This window comes from Vulpes vulpes, chromosome 3 (genome assembly GCF_048418805.1).
Source record: "Vulpes vulpes isolate BD-2025 chromosome 3, VulVul3, whole genome shotgun sequence".
Lineage (NCBI taxonomy): Eukaryota > Metazoa > Chordata > Mammalia > Carnivora > Canidae > Vulpes > Vulpes vulpes.
Window position 1 is genome coordinate 55,903,715 of NC_132782.1, and position 22,899 is coordinate 55,926,613.

The 22,899-nt window shown below is 36.7% G+C and overlaps 1 protein-coding gene across 5 annotated transcripts in view; it reads right to left on the bottom strand.

Annotated features, from left to right (window-relative positions):
• Nucleotides 1–22,899, bottom strand: part of VPS8 (VPS8 subunit of CORVET complex) — a 248,815-nt gene that overhangs the window by 41,075 nt on the left and 184,841 nt on the right. For all 5 annotated transcript variants that reach the window (XM_026007303.2, XM_072752535.1, XM_072752534.1 and 2 more), the window contains 3 exons: nt 13,310–13,390; nt 11,352–11,521; nt 8,762–8,927 (listed from right to left, as the gene is read on the bottom strand). In XM_026007303.2, coding sequence (XP_025863088.2) covers nt 8,762–8,927; nt 11,352–11,521; nt 13,310–13,390 — 417 coding nt within the window. The remainder of the gene's footprint in view (nt 1–8,761; nt 8,928–11,351; nt 11,522–13,309; nt 13,391–22,899) is intronic.

A 22,899-nucleotide genomic window follows, 5' to 3' on the forward strand; every position in this document is an offset into this window, starting at 1 on the left:
AAGATTTTATTTATTTGAGAGAAAGAGATAGTTGAGAGAGCACAAGCAGGGGCAGTGGCAAAGGGAGAGGGAGAAACTGACTCCCCACTGAACAGGGAGCCTGATGCAGTACTCTATCCCAGAACCCTGGGATTATGACCTGAGCTGGAGGCAGATGTTTAACTGACTGAGCCTCCCAGGTGCCCCAAACGATATAGTTTTTATTTTTTTTATTTATTTATTTATTTTTTTTTTACGATATAGTTTTTAAATGTTATTTGCTCACATTCCCATCAAGTCTTTAGCTCTACACATAAAGACTAGAAACACTCTTTGGGTACTATTGTTATCCTCTGGTCTCCTGATGCAAGCTTTTTCTGGGTCAAAGGGAAGTGAGCCAATTTCCAGGGCGTTAAGTATCTGATTTTTAACCCACTCTGGCAGTGGTGACGACAGAGCTGCTCACAGAGATGTGGCTATCTATCCATTTCTTACAATCACAGTAAATGGATCATAGCAGTCCCTGGTTTGAAACCCTTCAATGTCTCCTACTACTTTAAGAATCAAAAGTCAACTCTTCAGCAGACCTTCCAGGCTCTTCCAGACATGGCCCACCTGCCTCTTCAACCTCATTCCTTGCCACACCACCCCCCCCTTTAGTTTCCCTGTTCCAGCCACTCATCTATTTGCAGTTCCTAAACAAGCCAGTCCCCTTCTCAGTTCCTCTGGGCTTGCTGTTCTCTTGCTTGCAACAGTCTTCACGTAGCTGGTGCCTTCCTATCTTCCAGATCCTAGTTTAAATATCACCTCTGCAGATGGAGACTCCCTAACCAAAGTTGGTTTCCCCTCATGATATTCTTCACATAACATTCTATTCTTTGCCCTAATAGCACTTACAAGCTATCACAATTTGGAATTACAAATTTGATATAGTTTGTTTACAATTTAATTATTGTCTAGCTTTCTTCCTAGATGGTAAGCTACATAATGGTAGGAAATATATTTTCTGTTTTGGGGGGAGAGTTGTTCAATAATGTATATTTAGTCTCAAGAATATAGCATTTGGCCCAAATGAATCACTTAAAACTAGGATATAGTAACAATATTATTGAAAAATGAGCAAAAGTCTCCTCAAAGAGATTCATTTAAATTAGAATCATCTGTCACCTCTCTGTACTTCTAAGATATATTAACACTCATTTAACTTGTAAATTTAAGTTATAGCATACCCTTTTGAGAAATGTTTCTATTTCCAAATACTGAAATTTCATTGTTTAGCATTTAATTTTCATCTAATATGTTTATAACGGGGAACTAACATTCTCTAAAAATGGACAAATGAATACAAGGCATTAATACCAGTGTTCCAATTTCATTAAACAGCCTGTAAACCAAATCTCTAATTTATAGTAGGAATTCAAACTAAATAAGCAATGGACAATAGTTAACAGAAAATTATGACCAGTGAGCACAAATAAATGTCACTGATTGAATAATTTCTTGGAAGTTATAAATATTTCCCTCTGACATTATTTGTAAGTCTACTCTAACAGATAAAACATTTTCTTGGGATCCCTGGGTGGCTCAGCGGTTTAGTGCCTGCCTTCAGCCCAGGGCGTGATCCTGGAGTCCCAGGATCGAGTCCTGTGTTGGGCTCCCTGCATGGAGCCTGCTTCTCCCTCTGCCTGTGTCTCTGCCTCTCTCTCTCTCTCCCTCCCTCTGTGTCTCTCATGAATAAATAAATAAAATCTTAAAAAAAAAAACAAAAAAAATTTTTTTTCTTAGATAACTCTAAAAAAAACTTCAGTACCAAGAAAAGTATCAGCTTATTTAATTCTTTCCTATTCTGATTATTAAAAGATGAAGAGGTGGCTATATGTTTATTTCCAAGCTCCTTCTCCTCAGATATTTACCATTAGGAAAAAAGAAAAACAAAACCACTTTGGTATTTGACTAATGTATCTGCCTTTCTACCAACAAGAGATGATTTAGCCAACTCTGTAAAGATATCAAGCAATACATTATAAAACTTTCTTATGAGTCTCTAAATGCTGTTTTTTTAAGTATTAAAAGGAACAGCAATTTTAATGTTAATGGCATATAAAATGTGTTAGCTTCCGGGTACTCAGTTGGCTGAGTGACTCTTGATTTTGGCTCAGGTCATGATCTCAGGGTCTTGGGATTGAGCCTCAAGTTGGGCTCCCTACTCAGTGAGTCTGTTTGAGGGTTCTTTCTCCCTCACCCTCTGTTCCTCCCTCCACTCACGTGCTCCCTCTTCAAAATAAATAAAAATTTTAAAAAGTGTTAGCTTATACCAGTTCTCAAGAATTCTAAGCCCTGTTAATAATATAATGTTAAAACTACAATCTAGTAAATATTCAGTTATGTTTCCTTGAATTTACAGCATGCTGCCTGTTGATCAAGAATTATTTTAAAAATGAATAGCAAGTTAATTCCTTCTACTGCTCATCAGTGTGAATGAAGATGGTTATTTGCTACTATAAATTTAATAATGAAATAAGCAAAGAAAATTTAATAACCCAAGAAAAGTATTACATTATATACTATATAGGAATAACATTTGTTGAGAAAATACAGAATAAGTACTTCAGGTGAAATTAATTTTTCCAATGTAGTTTGTTGTAGGTAATACATAAGTGAAAGCAAAATAGAGAATCACATAGATTTGCAAGGTCTATTTGTGGATCTAAACATTTCAGATTGAGCTGTTGTAAAGCTGAGGCAAGGAGAGGAGATAAGGAAGGAAAGAAACTTGAGTCATTTTTCCCACTTATAAGAAATAAAAGTAGTTGTTCCAGAAAAGAGCAGACTTTCTAGGGGAGTAACTCCCATCATGTCTGTGCAGATATGCTGTTGGGAAGTAACTAATATGTCACTTATTGCTTATATATACTGATTAGTTGTGCAAAACAGAAATGAAGTAAGGAGCACAAGAAGACAGGCCTTATCCAGCAAAACCATAATTTTGTGGGTAACTGTTGCATCTTGTTGAGCTGAAGTCAGAAACAGAACAAGTAAAAAATTACCACATTTGGAAAAGAATGAAACAAAAACTGATTTGACTAAAGGATCATGTTACAGAGGCAGTGAGAAGGTTCAAATGCATTCAGTATCTCCCGGGAGTAGAGAGCAACAAGTGGGAGCCGACAGCCAAACTCAGCTTGAAACAAACAAACAAACAAACAAACAAACAAAAAAAAAACAAACTCAGCTTAATATTGGAGTCACTGAGCCCCTCGCCTCCTCTGTTTTCCTCCTTGTTTTGGTTAGGAACTTAATGACCATAGTTGATAGATTTTTCAAAGGAAATTAATTGAACAAAGTAAAACTTTCATGAAATAAAATTTAATAAAAGCTATCACATACATAATTAGCATTTTTAATTTTCTTGTAATTAAAAATGGAATGGCTCACACATGGTAAGAACTTTTAATTAGCAATATGGTATGGATGTATTTTAAAAATCAGCTTTACCAGGTTTCCATAAAGCCAGAATGCTAAAAATAGAACAGAGTGGAGGCAGGAAAACTGGGGGTGATGATAATCCCATACAAATTGAGTTCAAATACTGGTCTCCCTGGTCTGAGTTACATATAGTTCCATCAGCTGTAAAATAGGGAATATATCACTCTCATAAAATTGTGAAGATTAGTATAAACACATCTACAGCATATATATGATAAATTTCATTTTCTCTTTCCTTGTGTTATGAATATACTAGATCTTTTTACTGTCTTAGTAACAAAAATAAGAGACACAGACAACAAGAAGAAAATTGAAGAAATCCGTATGATTCGAGAATCACTGCTTCATTATTAGGAAGTATCAAAGAGGGATCCCTGGGTGGCGCAGTGGTTTGGCGCTTGCCTTTGGCCCAGGGCGTGATCCTGGAGACCCGGGATCGAATCCCACATCAGGCTCCCGGTGCATGGAGCCTGCTTCTCCCTCTGCCTATGTCTCTGCCTCTCTCTCTCTCTCTCTCTCTCTCTGTGACTATCATAAATAAATAAAAATTAAAAAAAAAAAAAAGGAAGTATCAAAGATTTCCAAGAGGATCTGACCAAAAATCTGACTGAAGTTTCCTAAACAATGAAAAGGTTGAGTCATCTCTCCTCCCTTCCAGAATGGGATAGCCGCAGATAGCTTAAAAATAAAGCTGCCTTTGACATGTAGGCCCAATTTCAAGATAATTCCCTTTTCTAGGTACTTCCTGAGAGAGGCAGGAAGAAAATCAGTGAAACAGATTACTGTCTTTGTTCACTGTATGAGGTGGATGTGGCTACAAGGCAACCAGGTTGTATAAATGGCTTCAAAATTCAACACCCATTTAGGAACAAATTCTCAGCCAAACACAGAATAAAAAATAACTTCCTAAAACATGATATAAAGGTTACACACAGAAAGTCTGTATTTAACATTACGCTTAATAATGAAAAAATGAACACTTTCCCCCTAAAATCAGTACCAGGCAAAGAAGTTTATTCTCACCATTCCTGTTCAACACTATAACTGAAGGTCAATGCAATAAGGCAAGAAAAAGAAATAAAAGGTGTATGATTGGAGAGGAAGAAATAAAAGTCCTTATTTACATATGATATGATTGTCTATGTAGAAAATACCAAAGAATCTATTTTAAAAAATACTAGTACTAACAAGTAAGCTTTGTAAGGTCAATGGTCACTAGACACAAGGTCAATATACAAAAAGTAAGTTGTATATCTATATTCTGGCAATAATTTAGAAAGTGTAATATAAAACAGTAAAATACAGAATATATCAAAGGTCATTATAGAAACAAATCTTAGAAACAAAATATTTAAGATTTACATGCCAAAAACTACAAAACACTGGTGAAATAAAAAAAGATTGAAATAAATTGATAGATATACCGTGTTGATGGACTGAAAGACTCATTATTAAAATATTAACTCTCCCCAAATTGATAGATCAATAGATCTACAACAATCCCAAAAAAATCCCAGCATGACTTTTTTGGGAGAAATTGATAAGCTGATTTTAAAATTTATTTGGAAAAGCAATGGAATTAGAAAAGCCAAATGTAACTAAAAGCAAAGTTGGAGAACTTATACTACCTGATATTCACATTTACTATAAAGCCACAGTACTGGAGAAAGGATAGATATATAGATCTATAGATCAATGGAAGAATAGAAAGTCAAGAAATAGACCTATACATACATAGTCAATGGATTTTTGACTAAGGTACAAAGGCAATTCAATGGATATACACATGCAAAAAAACCCCCCAAAAACACAAACACTAATCCTTATCTTGTACCCTATTAACAAATAACTCAAAATGGATCTGTGGTTGCCAGGAACTGAGAGTAGGGGAAAGCTTGACTACAAGGAGATATGAGGGACATCTAAGAGTAGGTGATAATATTACTTTATATTTGATTGTAAAGATGACTGTAAAACTTGTGGAAGGTAAATTTTACTGTTTGTCAATTATGTATTAAAACACGTAATTATATACATAAAACATAATTCTATTTTTTAAAAATAGCCTTTTAAAAAGGGCATATTTTAGCTGCTGAGGACTGTCTAGAAAGAAAGAAAACTTTAATTAGTAATATCCAAGCAATCATAGGTATACAATCACAAGTTGGTTTATGAATAGGATGTAAAAGAGGAAAAAAACTAAAATGCCCCAAGACGTGACTTAAGTATTTACATAAATAATGGCTCTTCCATCTGCATTTGGATTCAGCTTGGAAACATGCTGGATATCACAAGACCTGTCTTTCCTTCCCTAAATACAAATAAGGAAGCATTTTTGATGATTATTTAATAAAATTTTCAATCTGGAAACCACACTGAACATCTTTACCTACAAAGTCCTGCCAAAGTCTCGTAATTCAACAATTCTTATTCTCAAGTCTGTTCTTTGTTTATTGCTTCCTATCTCAGTTAATGGTACCATCATCCATCAGTTGTTCAAGTAAGAAATCTAGGTACTATTTTTTACTCCTCCCTTTTACAGCCCCATCCAACAAATTTAGGACCAAGCTCTGATAATTCTCTGAAATATAGCATCTCTGCTATGAAGCAGAAAAGAGCATGGAACTAGAAGTTGCATGTGACTGGATGAGAGCATGAAAAAAAGAGTGGTCTGAGATGCAGCTGATGAGGTTGCAGGGACCATATTAACTATTTTGATGTTTGTGTACATCTGAAACACATCTCAAATATGTAGTATTTTCTCCATCCCAACTTCTATCATTCTAGTACAAGTTACCACTTATTTCCTCTAAATAATTTCAATATTCTTGGGTCTCCTTACATTTGTTCTTACTTCCCTTTCAATTCATTTTCTACACTGCAGATAGAGTGTTCTAAGAATACTTCTCTGGAAAAAAATGCTATTCCGATCAGATAATCTTCCTTCCTTAAAACCCCACAATATCCTACCTGTTTCTGTAGCACGAACATGAAAGTAATTAATATGATTCCTTTTTTACCACAGCAGCCTCACCTCATACCACTCACTCTCTCATATTCTTGACCCAATTATGCTCAACATCTAGTTTCACAGCAGAGATGCTATGTTTTTTCTATCTATATTGTTCCCTGGGCCTAGGGTATCTCTCCTTCCACCTATCATTGCACTTAAATTTGTCTAGCTTACTTCCCTTTTCCCTTAAGGGGCAGCTAACATGACACTTCCAGGAAGCCTTCCAAGATTCCCCACATTGATTAAGTCTACTCATTATCTGCTCTTATACAGCATAGTTCATCTGCAAATACTTGTGGCATAATAAAAATTATATATATTTGGTCTTTGTCCCTGGTTTCTGGTACATAGCTCTTTAAACTCTTAGAATCTCTGGAGTGGTTAGAGTGCCTTCTGTATGCTAAAGAGATGACTAGTGTCCATGGACCCCTAGGTAGCTTCAGGTTGTGAACTTTCAGCTCTACCATCCCTGTCTGACCTCCCCCCTCAATTTTGGGGGAGGGGAAAGGGCTAGAGACGGAGTCTAATTATCAATGGCCAATGATTTAATCAACTGCGTCTATATAATGAGACATCTGCAGAAACTCTGAAATGGCCAGGTTCAACGTTTTGAGTTGGTGAACACACTGAGGTGGTGGGAAAGGACATGGAAGCACCCTTCTCCCCTCCATACCTTGCCCTGTGTATTTTTTCCATTTGGCTGCTCCTGACTTGGATCCTAAGTAAATGTAAAGCATTATCCTAAGTTCTAGGAGTTATTCTAGTGAATTATCGAACTATTGGGGGGCTGATCACGGGAACCTCGGAATCTGCCAAGTCAGAAGGGTGGGTAACTGCAGCATTCCATTTGCAACTGGTATTTGAAGTAAGGGCAATCTTGTGTGAATGAATCCTTAGGCCTGTGGAATCTGACGCTAATTCCTGGTGGTTAGTGTCAGAAGTGAATTACTGGACACCTAGCTGGTGTCCAGGGTATTGATAGAATTAGTGTCAGACTTGGTGTTGGAAAAGATTCCACATATTTGGCGTCAGAAAGAACTTGAGAATATACTCAAAATTTGTTCATAACTTCACTGATCATATATCCTACAAGATAAAATGTCTTGTCTACCATTGTATCCCTGGTACTTAGCACAGTACCTGGCACATTGTTCCATACACACTGGATGAATGTAAATGAATGCCTACCACCAGAATATACAAATTCTGAACTGGAAGAAGCTAACCCAAAGTTCTTTTCTGGGTTTACTTCTAAAACAGCGCTGAAAGTTGATGAAACCATGAGAAAATCGACAGGTTCAACTTTTCACTAAGTGATGTTAAGGCCAACTACAGGGAGGGGGCCCAGGAAGGATTGAGAAACAGCAAATGTGACACTTCTTCTCACTCTGAAGAAGAAATAAATTGAGAACAGAATAATGATCAAGTCATAGCAGCTAGCAACTGTTCCTCCTCTACACTGGGCCCATCGTGTTGCCACATTCCGTTCTCCCACAAGTTATTAGGCAGTAGAGTTCAACTGCATTACTGCTTGATTAAGAAGAAGAAAATAAAGGCTGTAAAATGAACAAAAGTTGTGACGTCTGGGTGCCTCAGTTAAGTGTCTGTCTTCAGCTCAGGTCATAATCCCAAGGTCCTAGGATCAAGCCCTGCATTGGGCACCCTGCTCAGTGGGGAGCCTGCTTCTCCCTCTCCCTCTGCTACTGCCCCCTGATTTTGCTCTCTTGCTCTGTCAAATAAATAAAAATCTTAGTAAAATAAAATAAACAATGTATCTACTCCATTAGTCAGACTCCAAAGGCAATGAAAAATTTTCAAATGAACACTATTACATGAAATTCTTTAAAGAAAGTCACCCAGCTGAGAAAACCATGTACAGAGCACATGTGTATTTACTTTGTCCACTGGCCCCATTTAAGAGTGACAGCTCTGCACACTTTAGCACACAGGTACTGTTAGTACTACAGCATTTGTACTTGCTGTCTGTCCTCTTACTCTGTTAAAGGGTCTTCAGTGGACTCATTGGTGTACATTCGCCCTGTTCAACTAGATCTTAAGCTTTTTAAGGGCAGAAAATGTCTACTCTTGCTCTTAAATCCCTGTTTTTCAATGTGGGGCAAAGAGGAGAAGCTCTTTAAATACTGAATAGGGCTGAAGAGAAGAGGTCATGCTCTGGATACCAGTGAGTTAAATTTGTTGAGGCCTACAAGAAAAATGAGGCCAGGCCCAAAAGACATTGGTAAGAAAAGACTAACTCCATCCTGATGTGAAAACAAGTCTTACCTGTGATGAGGTTGTCTTTCCCTTTTTAATTTCAGATGAATTTTCACTTAGTTTCCCTCCTTTGTTACTTGAGCTGCATTTGTAGCATGTCCATCTTGTTTGCCCCTCAGTTTCTATGGTGCACTCTTTGTTTTGCAGACAGAATGAGTGATACAAATGGCCACAGCTGCAAAATGAAGGCAACCAATTTGCACTTTTCCTTATTATAAAATCCACAAACATATGTTATGTTAGAGTGTATTTATAAGCGATAAAGACTTCCAATATGCTGTAATGCACTGACTGCTGTATATTTAAGAAGTAAGAAAGGAAACTTATTTGTTGCTGTCTTCTCTTTTTTAAAATCCAGACTCACATATTTGTACACTTCAGTTGGGAGTAGGAAAAGAATCACAGTACTCTGACTACAAATCACCTGGGAGATGACTTGAACTTCTGTTCATTTCTCAAACTATGAAATATTTTTAGATAGTATAAAAAGGCAATTGGGGAAAATCATAATGATTTAAGCAGCTCGATAACAACATGAGTGGCTTGCCTCATCAAATCTAAGGCAACAGTTGTGACTCAATTAAGTATTTATGAAAATGTCACGGGGATCCCTGGGTGGCGCAGTGGTTTGGCGCTTGCCTTTGGCCCAGGGCGCGATCCTGGAGACCCGAGATTGAATCCCACATCAGGCTCCCGGTGCATGGAGCCTGCTTCTCCCTCTGCCTATGTCTCTGCCTCTCTCTCTCTCTCTCTCTCTCTGTGACTATCATAAATAAATAAAAATTAAAAAAAAAAAAAAAAGAAAATGTCAGTGCTACAGTAAATCCTTCTACTATCTATAGGAAGAAATTCCCTGTTGATTACTAAATAAACCTCTCAGAAGTGAGTGTTGAATATAGTTCTGTCATCTTTACTGATTCCTCCTCATTTCTCCAACCTGAAACGTAAGACCACCTCAGAAGTCAATTCTTTTCTATAGTCTTTCCCTACTCTTTCTCTTCTATAGCTCCTCTTGCTCCTTTGGTGATTACTTTCATTTCCACAGCTTTAAAATACCATCCATGTGTGGACAGGATGTCTTACAGGCATCTTAACTTTAACATGTGTCAAACCAAATTCTTGATTTCTACCCTGCTCTACCCCCACTGCATGGCTCTCATCCAACCTTCCACACCCCAATAGAAAGCTATTCTTCCAGTTTTTCAGGTCAAAATCTTTGGCATGATCTTTGACTATTCTTTCTTTCACACCTCACATCCAACTTCTAAATAAATCTTATCAGCTCTACCTTCAAAATATACCCAGAATCCTACCACTTCTTACTTCATTACCACCACCTTGGGCCATTTCTTACTTGGATTGCTGCAATAACCTAACTGGTCTCCCTGCATTCACCCTTGACCTTCTGTAGTGCATTCTCAACATAGCAAAGTGATCCTTAAGACATAGGTCAGATAATGTCAAACCTATCCTCAAAACCATCCAATAGCTTCTCATCTCAGAGTAAAAGTTTAACTCTTTATAATGACCCAGTTCCTACATGATTTGGCCTCTTTGTTCTCTGAAGCCCTCTCTTATCATCTTCCCTTTCCTTTACTCTGCCAACACAAGCCTACTTACTCACTACTCTTCACGTTCACCAACTATGCTCCAACCTTATGGTTACTGCACTTGCTCATCCTCTCCCTGAGACACTCTCTCCCTGATACTGCATGGCCATTTCCCGTAGGTCTCTATTCAAATGTCACTAAACTAGTGAGACATTCCCAAATTACTCTTTGGAAATTAGCTCCTAATATTCCTTTACAACATATTTTATTTTACAGTAATTACATTTTTATTAATTTTTAAATTGTCTCTTAAGTCACCTTATAAGTAATGCTTTCCCTGATCACTCTATATAACATATCTTCCCACACCAAACACTATTCTCACTTAATATGTTTTATTTTTTTTCTACTATAATCACTATCAGGCATCTTACTTGTCTGCCCCTGCTACTAGAATGTAAACTCCATGAGAACAGATCCTTTGTTCTGCTCATGCTGTACCCTATCCCTTTGAACAGTGCCTAGCATACAGTATGAGCTCAATTAGTATGTGCTGAGTGAGTGGGCTCTTTGTGTGATAACTTCTTCCTCTTCCAACCATCAGGTGTGCCAATCTTCCTGTGTCTATAATAACAGAAGCTATAACACTTACAAAGTGTCTACTATATGTCAGCACAATTATAAGTGTCTTATGTAATTTATCTCATTTAATGTTCATAAAACCTTAAGGAAAAGGTATCATTATTACCCCAATTTACAGATGAGGAACTACGATGTAAAGATATTAAATAACATGTCCAAAATCTCATGGGTGGTAAGTGGCAGAATCAGAATTTGAAATCAAAAAGTTTGGCTTCAGAGTCCATCTTTTATTGCCCCTATCCATACATTCTTCCAACACCTACACAGAATGTAAGGTCTATGACAAGAACTTTGCCTTGTTTTGTTCACTGCTAGAATGATTGCCTAGGGCTGTGTATCCACATGTATCCCTGCCTGGTAATACACGTCACACACCACATGTGTAACATTTCTTTTTCCTTGCTTACCTAAAGACAATGATTTCATCAGCCATTTCTTGGCGTCTCTTGTATTGCTGCAAACATATAGAGCAGTAATCCTGCTTGGGATTCAGTCCTCTGGTGACTGAAGCTCTCAGGTTACACAGTGACCAATGAAGATCTTGGTTTAGAAGGCTAGTAGTTGTTTCCAGCAGGGTCTATGAAAGACCAAAACAACAAACACATACCCAAAAGTGGTTCATTAAGTGAAAGAGACAGAGGGGGTCAATGAGGAATAGTACTGTTTCGTTTTCAGTAAAACAACTGAAGTTAGAACATACTATGAAGGCATAACATTGATAAAACAAACAGCAAATACTCCCAAACTTAAGCAGTTAATTTTGATGTGCAAGTAATGACAACTGCATACATTAAGATTATCAAAATACTTATTAAAAGGCTGTCATTAGTTTCTACTGAGAAATGTGTGCTCTGCTATTCTGTAGCTTAATTCAGTACTGATGGCTTTCAAATGACTAGATAAACCCAAACCTATTTATTTATTACATTTCTATAATAAGTTCCCTCTGACTCAAAAAGCAATAACCAACCAAAAAAAAAAAAAAAAAAGTCCTGGATTTTTTTTTTTTTTTTAAATAGAAACTGCATCCATGGCAATATTTCAAATAACCTTTCACTGAAAAAGCTAATGGCCATTACTGAGTTTTCATCTCCCTTGGGCAGAGAGATCACATTTTCCTGATCAGCATTTACAAGTCATTTGAATCTACTTAAGACTGTGACATCTGTCAGTATGTCACATAAAGACATTTTCACAGCTATCACATTAAGTTGTCTTAAGGCTCTGTGTGCTTATAAATATTGTTTTCATACTCTATCTAATTCTCAACATTCACATATATCATTTAGATGTGCAGTTGGGCTCTTTGTTGTCAGTCCCAAAGGGGAAGACATATTGCTCATCCTCCTTGCTAGTCCTTTAATTTTATCTGTAATGCAGAATTTTTAGGTCCAATGGTCTTACCATTATAATTCTTTCCAATCAGCCCCATCTTTTCCTACTCAAAAAGTTTGCAAAAGCTTTCTGCCTTGCACTCAGCTTCCCGTCTACCAACACGGAATCCATGCCTGCAGGGGTGTCTGTTTCACTGGATATACTTGGCAAAACTACAGTTCTTAAACCCCTAAGAAAAGCTCTGTCACCTCCAATTTTTTTCTTCTTTTAGATTATTAAAAAAAAAAAAAAGAAAGCAGATACTATATCTAACATGCCTAAACAGTGCTTTTCCTAGGTGGCTTTACAGGTCACTTTGAAGTATACTAAGAATAAAAATCTGGGGGATCCCTGGGTGGCTCAGCGGTTTGGCGCCTGCCTTGGCCCAGGGCGTGATCCTGGAGTCCCAGGATCAAGTCCCGCATTGGGCTCCCAGCATGGAGCCTGCTTATCCCTCTGCCTGTGCCTCTGCCTCTCTATCATTTAAAAAAAAAAAAAAAATTCTGTATACCATGCTGGCTCCTATTGAGAATTAATGCTATAGGCAGTTCTGAGTTAAAGGAAAATGACGACCATTTTTGGTTAGTAGCAATTATCTGCTTCAGAATGTTTAGAAGAAAACATTTAATTTTTTTTTTTTTGTAATCTTCTACACTCATGCTGACTCTTTTCATGGGTTACATCTTTGTATTAAGTTATCTTTCCAGAAAGTTTCTCACACTTTTAATTTGGGAAGAAAGAATTTGTTACATTGTCAATGAATCAAATGAATAAAATAAGTCCAAATTTGATGCATTTCCACATTGGAATATCTGTGTGTGTGTGTGTGTGTGTGTGTGTATACACACATATTAAGGTCAAGAGATTTAAAAACTGTTAAAAAGCATATACTTCAATCTACCAAACTTCCATTAAATAGATAAGAATTTTTAAAGTACAGGTGCAAAGAAAAAGGACGTTAGGACAGCTTTAGAAACAGAAAGTAGCTTACTTGTTCATAATTAAAGGTATCCAACATTCCCAGAATAAGCCCCTGGATTTCTCCAAGTTTTCCTTTTCCATAAACTGGATCCTAATTAGAAAAAAATTGCAAATATTTGTAATTCTGTTTTTGGTATTTTAAAATTACTTTAATATAGAAGTTATCTGAAAAACCTGAATATTCAAATGCTTTTCTACAGTCACAAAGTATTTATTCTTCTATGAACCTTTCAATGGAAATGCATATCGGTTTCCCTCTGACCACCATAAATATTTTGAAAAGATAAATAATTAAAACTTAAGTGATACAAGCCCCTTAATCTTTTTTGCAAATCTAAATAAAGTTCACCTTGGTTTTGTTTCTGCAAGAATCTTCCTCTCCTCCATATTAAACATCATCTGTTCCTCTCCGTGCCTTTATTTATCTGCTACATTAAAACCAATGTTCACTTGAATATTAGAACCTGTCCAACAACCCTTTCTGTGCCCCATATCTGGCCACCTTTTGGGCCCTATCATCTAAATCACTTTAGGAGACAAGACTTCTGTTTAGGAGATTAGTTTCTGGATTCAAGGAGCAGCTTTTAGTTTTTCAAAGCTTTTTTTCAATAAAGTCACTACTGACAAACAACAGATACCTAGACACCTAACCTCCCCTCCACTGCTCTTCCTTTGAGGTATGCCAAGTAACTTGTTTATTATGTATAATTTGGAAAACCCTGAGGTGTACAAAAACAAGTGATAAACTAAAGACACAAAACACTGAAATCCAGCCACACAAATAAACACTATCGATATTTTGGTGCACATTTTTCCAGTCTTGTTTCTGGGAAAGGAGAGAAAGTGCAAGAGAGAAAGATATATTTCATAGTGTACAGAATTTGAGTATTTTACATGCTTTTATAACTATATTGTGAGCAGTCTCCCATATCATCAAGTATTTCCTAATAGCCATAGAGTATGAATCATATGAAAATTCCACATCATCCAACCATTCTCTCGTTAGACATTTAAGTTTGCTTCTCCCTTCCCAAATCCACTCATGATCATCAAATGCTGTAAATTTTGGTCAGAATCTCTGATTCATTCATTCATTCATTCATTTTTTTAAGACTTTATTTATTTATTCATGAGAGACATACAGAGAGAGGCAGAGACATAGGCAGAGGGAGAAAGCAGGCTCCCTGCAAGGAGCCTGATGCAGGACTCAATCCTGGACCCTGGGATCACAACCTGAGCCAAAGGCAGATAGATGCTCAACCGCTGAGCCACCCAGGCATCCCACTCTAATTCTTTCTTAAGAGGAGATTTCTAGAAAGGGAATTACAGATTCAAAGGTGATTTTTATGGGTATTGATATATACTGCCAAATTGCTCTACCACAAAGTCGTATTATGCAACTTTTATCTCCATCAGCACATTTGTGTGCTCATTTTACTATACCTTTGGCCACGCTAAGAATTATAATTAAAACATTACTAATAACTGAGTATGTCAAGTCTATTACTTTAATATGAGGTTAGTCTGACATAAACGACTCTCCCATGCCAAAAAGGGGAGCCGAACTCTACAGTGATGATGAAAATAGCTGCTACTTATATGTGCCATATCATTACATTCCTTCCAGAACATTTATAAATGAAGAAGTTCAAGCTCAGCAAAGCTAAGTAAAATTCTCTAAGATCACAGAACTAGTAAGCAGATAAATTGGGACTTGAATCTAGATACTTCAGAATGTATGTTTTTTTTTTTTTTAAAGATTTTTTTTAAAAAAAGATTTATTTATTCATGAGACACACACACACAGAGGCAGAGACATAGGCAGAGGGAGAAGCAGGCTCCCTGTGGGGAGTAAGATGCGGGACTCGATCCCAGGAGCCTGGGATCACACCCTGAGCCAAAGGCAGAGGCTCAACCACTGAGCCACCCCGGTGCCCCCAAGATTTAATCATTTTAGGGGGAAAGAGTACATTCAGTGGGAAGGAGAAGAAGAGAAACCTGTGCAGACTCTCCCCCAACATGGGCTTCGATCCCACAACCTCAAGACCATGATCCAAGCCAAATTCAAGAGGTGGACACCCAATCAACTGCTACCCAGGCACACCAGAAATCATGTTTTCAATTAACATGTTATACTGGTCTCTCAAGTATAAACTAATAAACTAAATAACTAAACGTAAATAACATACACCAATAAACTAATAAGCTAATGTTTGCTGGAAAATATGGATAACATTTTCTGGTTACTTTTAGGGAATGATTGCTATTTAAAATCGTGGTGTGTTAGGGGTGCCTGGGTGGCTCATTTGGTTAAATGTCTGCTTTAGGCTCAGGTTGTGATCCCAGGGTCCTGGGATTCCCCAGCATCCAGCTCCTGTCCAGCGGGGAGTCTCCTCCTCCCTCTCCTTCTGCCCCACTCCATCCCCACTCCCCGGCTTGTACATATCCCCTCTCTCTCTCTCAAATAAAATATTTTTTAAAAATCTTGGTGCATTAAAAGTAATTGTGAGTTCAGATGTGAAAACAAGACTTAAAAGCAGGAAAAACGTAAGGAGAGAGGTTCAGAAATATGAGAAGAAATCTTGTCTTCCTGCTCTTATACTACAGTCTGAGTATTTCCTTCCTTTTTCTCTCTTAGGATCTGATGATGGCTCTTGGAGGACTAGGGTGGGTGCAGTTTTTACTACATGTAGTTGGTCTAGCGCAGCATAAGATTGTCTGCCATAGATTTGTGGTCACTGATGCTGAGCTTATGCTTAAGAAAGTAAAGGAAGAGAAAAACTATGTATTTATGTACTAATTAACATGTTTACAAGTTTGGACTAAACCATCACTTCAGAAGAAATTTTCTGTTTCACAGCTAGAGAATGTGTCACTAAGGTAAACCTGTCAAACATGTGCAGATCACTTACAAAAGGCAAGACTTTAGATATCTCAGACTAATCTTTATTAGAAAAACAACTCAGACTATATATTCACCAGATAATTTTTAATTTTTTTCTTCATGAAAATAGATCCTTGTTAATGCTTCCGAACTTGCAATCAACCAAGCTTTTTGGTCAAGCTCCTAATAAATACACCTATATCTCAAAGTATCAAGGGACATGTAATACCTTATTATAAAAAAGATATTACAGTATTTTCTGTAATATGTGCATTCAGCACACTAATATAGCTGTAGCACAGAAAAGCTGTGTCATTTGTTTATGACAAGGGTGGTCTGGAGAATAAAAAGGCATTTAAAAGGTTAAATTCTGAGAAAAGGAAGAAATCTTTATAGGTCATGTCTATATTTGTATCAGTACATTTCACTTTAATATGCATAATTTAAAGGCAAAATCATGAAAATTACCTCATGCTGGGACAACATATAAATTATAGAGTGCAAAAGGGAGCTCAAGGCTTCTAGCACAGCATGTACACAATCCACTAGCTTTTTAAATTACTTTCCAAAGATGTCAGTTAGATTCTTCAGCAATGAATAACTGCTGAGGCTTCTCTTCAATTTATTTGTAAACCATAAAATAAGAGCACATTTGGGTACATCACATGAACTTCGTTTTTGGAGAGCTCTTTGGAAAAAGTGTGATGACCGCTTTCCCCCCTCTTGCTTTCTGGGATCTACTGCAGCATGTATGTGGTTTTCCTTGTGATTTAAATCTTTACTAATCAAGCATTACTTTACAATATGAATCATGCCCTCAGCGAGTTAGCATATAAATCATTTGTTTGCTTTATTTTCCTCAGTAAGACAGTCACAGACAGCTTCTCAGGAGCCAAGAGTTACTTTCTGCCATAGAGTAAAGCTCAATAAAAGCAAGCTGTGAAAGGCAGAATCTGAAACATAAATATAGTTCCTTAAAAACACTCAACTCACTTATCATCTACTGTTTACGGAAGTGGCCTGCACGATTCAGGTGCCTGGCATCGGTCTGAATAGACATTTGGAGGTCAAGATGATCTCTGAGAACCTCCTACCATGAGAACATCTCCCTTGGAAAAACAGTAGCTATCTGAGCAGCAAGGGCTCGTCTAAGGAACTGTTACTTCCTCTCTTCTCTCCAGGGGACTTGATAAAGGCAGATCTAAAATACGCCAGGGCGGATGTTAGGTACAGAAGGCCTAAAATGTGGAGTTAGAACAGCTAGGGTCATGTTCCAGCTATGGCCACTTAATAACTGAGTAAACTAAGGAAAGGCATTTAACATGAGTAGCACTTTCCCCATGAGCAACACGGGAATCTTACTACTTTCCCAGATTAATGCACATAGAGGTCAAAGGAGATAAAGAACACAAAAGTGCTTTATGAACTGCTGAGGACTACTGGTGAAGTGATTGAACCGACTAAGATTTATTGAGTATGTACTTTGTTCTATGTACATTGTGCTGCAACTCAGGAAATAATCTAGAAAATATTCTAGTGGAGAACACTTAAAAATGGACTGAAAATTGGGACTGATGAAAACATAATGATAAGGGATTAAATAAAAAAATAAAGATTAAATTAAAAAACACAGAAAAATTAAGATTAAATAAAAAAAACACAGAAAACCCTCAAAACCTAAGAACATTAAAAACCCCTGGGTTAGAGTACTTGATAACTTAGATGTAACGGATCAACTTGAAAGACACAATCTACCAAAACTCACACAAGGAGAAATAGATAATAAACAGCCCCAGGTCTCTTAACCAAACTAAATCCATAAACATTAACATTTCAAAATAAAAGGCACTAGGCCCATACAGTTTCACTGGTTTATTCTATCAAATATTCAGGAAGAAATTACACCAATATTCTACAATCTGTTTCAGAAAATAGAAGCAGAGGGAATACTTCCTAATTCATTTGATGAGGCCAGCATTACCTAGATAAAACCAGACAAAGACAATTTCAATCAAAATGCTGGTGAGTTCCTTTGTGGATACAGACAAAATGATTCTACAGTTTATATGGAAAGAAAAAGACCCAAAATTGCTAACACAATACTGAAGGACAAGGTCAAAGGACTGATACTACCTGACTTTCCGATTTACTATGAAGCTACAATAATCAAAATAATCTGGTACTGGCAAAAGACTAAACAAACAGATCACTGGAAAAGAACAGAGCACTTAGAAATAAATTCACATAAATAAGTCAACTGAGCAAAGGCTATTCAATGAAGAAAGGGATAGTCTTTTCAACAAACGGTGCTGGAATAACTGGACATCACGTAGAAAATGACTCTAGATGCTAATCTTACATCTTTCATAAAAATTAACTCAAAATGGATCACAGACCTAAAATGTAAAATGCAGAACTAGAAAACTTCTAGAATATGGAAAAAAAAATCTAGGTGACTTTGGGTCTGATAATGAGTTTTTAGATATAACACTAAATAAGTACCCAATCCATGAAAAAAAAAAAAACCCTCATTAAAATAAAAAAAAAAACCTTCTGCTTTATGAAAAGACACTATTGAGAGAATGAACTGGGAGAAATATGTCGAATACGTATCTGACAAAAAGCGTGTATAAAAATATACAAAGAACTCTTAAAACAATAAAAAAAAAAAAACCCAAACAATCCAACTAATGAGAATACACAGTTGGCAAATGAGTATGTGAAAAGATGTTCAATGTCACTGTTCATTAGGGAACTGCATATTAAAACAATGAGACCACTACACACCTATTAGAATGGTTAAAATCCAAAACACTGGATTTATGGACACTTACTTTATAACCCAGAGTATGGTTTATCTTGGTAAACATTCCACGTACAACTTGAGAAGAATGTGTATTCTGCTGTTATAATTGATATGTCAATGTCAACGAGGTCAAAGTGGTTAAAATTGTTTGGGAGAAACGTTTATTTTTATTCCTCTTTTTTCTCTGGCTGCTTTTAAGCTTTTCTGTTAATCATTGCTTTTGAACAATTATGATATGCCTTGTAGTTTTCCTCATATTGTTTAGGTTTGGGATTACTGATCTGTGTGCTAATAATTCTCAATAAATCTGAAAAATATTCAGCCAATAATTCAAGTTTTTTTTTTTTTTTTTCTGACTCCTGTTTTCAGGATTCCAAGGACACATATTTTGGGCCACATGAAATTGTCCCAGAGCTCACAGATTTTTTTTTTTTTCCTAATTTACTTTTCTCTGATTTTGAGTAGTCTGTATTGCTGTCTTCAAATTCACTGATCTTTTTTTCTGCTTTGTGTCCTTGTGTGCTAATTCTAATATCCAATGTCATATGTGGGTTTCATTTTCCAACTTCTTTGAATACGTTGTAATTTCTGATTCAATGTCCTATAATGACTATAAATTTTATACTGTTGGGACCTGGCTATTTTTGTATTCCTAAAAGTATTCTTAATCTTTGTTCTGGGATGTAGTTAAATTACTTGCAGTCTGATCCTTTTAGGTCTTGCTATTAAGATTTTCAAGGCATGACTGGAGTTATGTGTAGCCCAGGATTATTTCCCACTATTGAGTACTTCTAAGTATTCTACCCAATGTTCTGTCCTTTTAGTCTTGCTGTTGGCCCTGTGTGAGCGCCAGTACTATTCCCTCTGATCCTTTCAGGTGATTCTTTCCTTGGCCTACATAGGTTCCTCAGATCATGCACTTATACTTGAAAGGGGGGCCCTTCTGTACATCTCCAGAGTTCTCTTGCCTGCAAACTCTGGCCACCTCAGGCTCTTGATTCTCAGGTTCCATCTCCTTAAAGCAATGAATATGCTGGAAAATGGCTGGGATCCCCCTTCCGGCACTACTGCCTAGAAAGTCTCTCAAGATGTTAAGCTGTGGCAAACACAGGGCTTATTTTGTCTGTTTCTTATCTCTCAGGTATCACTGATCTTTTGCCTATATCCAGTTTTTAAAAAACTATTTCATATACTTTGTCCAGTTTTTTCATTGTTTCAAACAAGGATATAAATCTGGTTTCTGTTACTCCACCTTGGTCAAAAGGGCAATCAAGTCCTCCACCTGTGACTTTTATTCACTCTAACAATATTTAGTCCTACTATATGCCAAGTGCCTCTAGGCTAGGTGATGGTGATAGGGTACTAGCAAAGTATAGTCTTATTCCAAAGATCCTTCTAACGGTAAATAAAAATCGGTAAATAGATCCGATTCTTAGATATTTCCAAGAACTCCACTTTTAGCCTTCTGCTTTTCTAACTCATTTCTTCCTAAAGTTCACATAGTTTCAAGAACTGAACTACCACTTCTGTGTTGACAACTTCTCAGTCTATGTCTCCACTTTTACCTCTTCCCATAAAGTCCAGTCTCATTATTTCCCAACTGCTCATTGTTAGTCACATGAAACATGAGTTCTTCTTGTATTCCCTCACCTCTAAACGTCAAGTGGATTCTATTAATTAATTTCTAAATCCATCTTCTCCTAGCCATTCTACGCAACTTAATTTACAAGCTTTGAATACCTCTTACATTCTGGGTATTTCTAGGCCTTTCATTCTTGATCCCTTCCAACTTGTTCTGTATAACATATAGGCTGAATGATCTGTCTAAAGAGAAACATCATTCCATTATTCCTCTGCTTAAAAGCCTTTGGTGAGATTCTACTAATTTTAAAATTAAATCCAAAGTCCTACCTTATGGTTCACAAAGCAATTAAGAACATAGTCCCTGCCAGTCTCTCAAATTTCAGCTCCGTGACTCACCTTTATTCTTGTCCTATGTTCCAAGCATACTTAACACTTGCAACTCCTCCAAATGTACCATGTTTTACCTCACATTCTTTGTATATATAGTTCACTCTGCTTAGAATAGTCCTATCTCGTTTTTTTTCCCCCCTGATTCCTATAAGCTATTTAAGATTCAGTTCAGACATTTCCTCCTCCAGGAAATCTTCCGAAATTCCCCAGTCTGTTTCAGAGAGATACTTTTATTGTTACTCCTTTGACTATATAGATTCAGAAGCTCAACTCATTCTAACTTATTTAAAAAACATAACTATTGTAAAGATACTGGGCTGTTTCAAAGATCCAAGCAAAGGAATACAAGTGAGCCTTAAGAACTATAATGAGGGACTCAAATGCCATCAGGGTTTCTGTGTTATCTTCTCTTCGTGTCTTGAATCCTCTCATGGTTTCTTCTCTTCTTCATGCATCTTGTCTGTTCTTCTCTTTGAGTGTCTGCTTTATTCTTCTCTTCCTCTCTGTAATTTTACTTATTATTTTTTACTATTTTAGCCCACTTGGTAGGAAAGTAGTCACTGTCAGCTGCTGAACTTTGTACCTTATATACACAGAGACCCAAAGAGAGACTCATTTGTCTTTTTCAAGTCCAGTTCTAAAATTTCCTGACTGGCCCTGCTTAGGCCAGTTGGTCATCCTGAGTTGATCTAGTGCAGTCAGGGTCCTGCTGTCGTAATTGCACGGACTGAAAATGTAGGGATGAAGTTGCAAACACCCTTTGTGAGGTCACAGCAGATAATCCTTCAGATGGCCACTATTACTTGCTTAGAGCCCAAAGAATAGTTACAACAGAACATTTTCTGTCTCTTAGAAGAGCTCTTTTAGGACAAGAGCTAAGCCTTTCATCTACCAGGAAACAACCAAACAAAATAATTTATAATTAATAAACTAGTTAATTCCTCAAAAGACCAGGCACTGAAACAACTGTAAAGCTTACATGATAGAATAGGAAAGAGCATAAATCAGGAGGCGAGAGACTTTGATGGTAGCCCAGGTTCTGCCGCTAATGGCAGGCCAAGTACTAACTTTTCTACATTTCAGTTTCCTTCTTCATCAATAGAAATTTCTATAGTAGCCCTACCTACCTGAAAAGATTGTTGTGAGCTTCAAATGAGATACTGTGAAAGCACCTTGAAAAAAATAAAAATCTCTATACAAATGTAAGGTAGAGTCATTATTACAGTAATCACAAATGTGCAGATAAGGAATTTAAGAAGTAGCATACCCTCCTGACTAGTGGGAGTAAAAGTGGAAGGTACCTTTTCTACCACTAAAGGTAGAAAATGATAAGAATATAATTAAAATGAATGCCAAAAAAATTAAAAAATAAAATGAATGCAAATATAACTCAAAATAAGATGAAGATTTTCTAATATCAAAAGCCTTCAAGTCAGGAGCCTTGAAAAACAAAATTTTTAAAAATCGCATGCTTTTGCCAACAGAAAAGTTGATTTTTGTTTATTATTATGTATCCAAGTGTGGTTAAAGCTCCACATAAAGCAAAACACATACGCTGAGAGAAGCCACTTTTGACTTTAAGATTTCATTTTTTCTAATTTACTTGATAAATTATTTTTGCCTTAAGGAGATACTACTTTACATATAATTAAAAACTATGACTAATATATTCTAAAATGGATATAAAATAAGTTGTCTATATCAAAGAATTTTCCAACACATAAGAAGGATCAATTGTAGTAATACATGTGAAGATACATAAACTGTGAGGAGAGCCTAATAAGCAGCAGTCTGTATCAGTGAAGGAAGGCCTAGACGCTTAATACAATGCAAGTAGAGCTTGGTGAGTCTTTTTTTTTTTTTTTAACTTTATTTATTTATTCATAGAGACACACACAGAGACAGAGGCAGAGACACAGGCAGAGGGAGAAGCAGG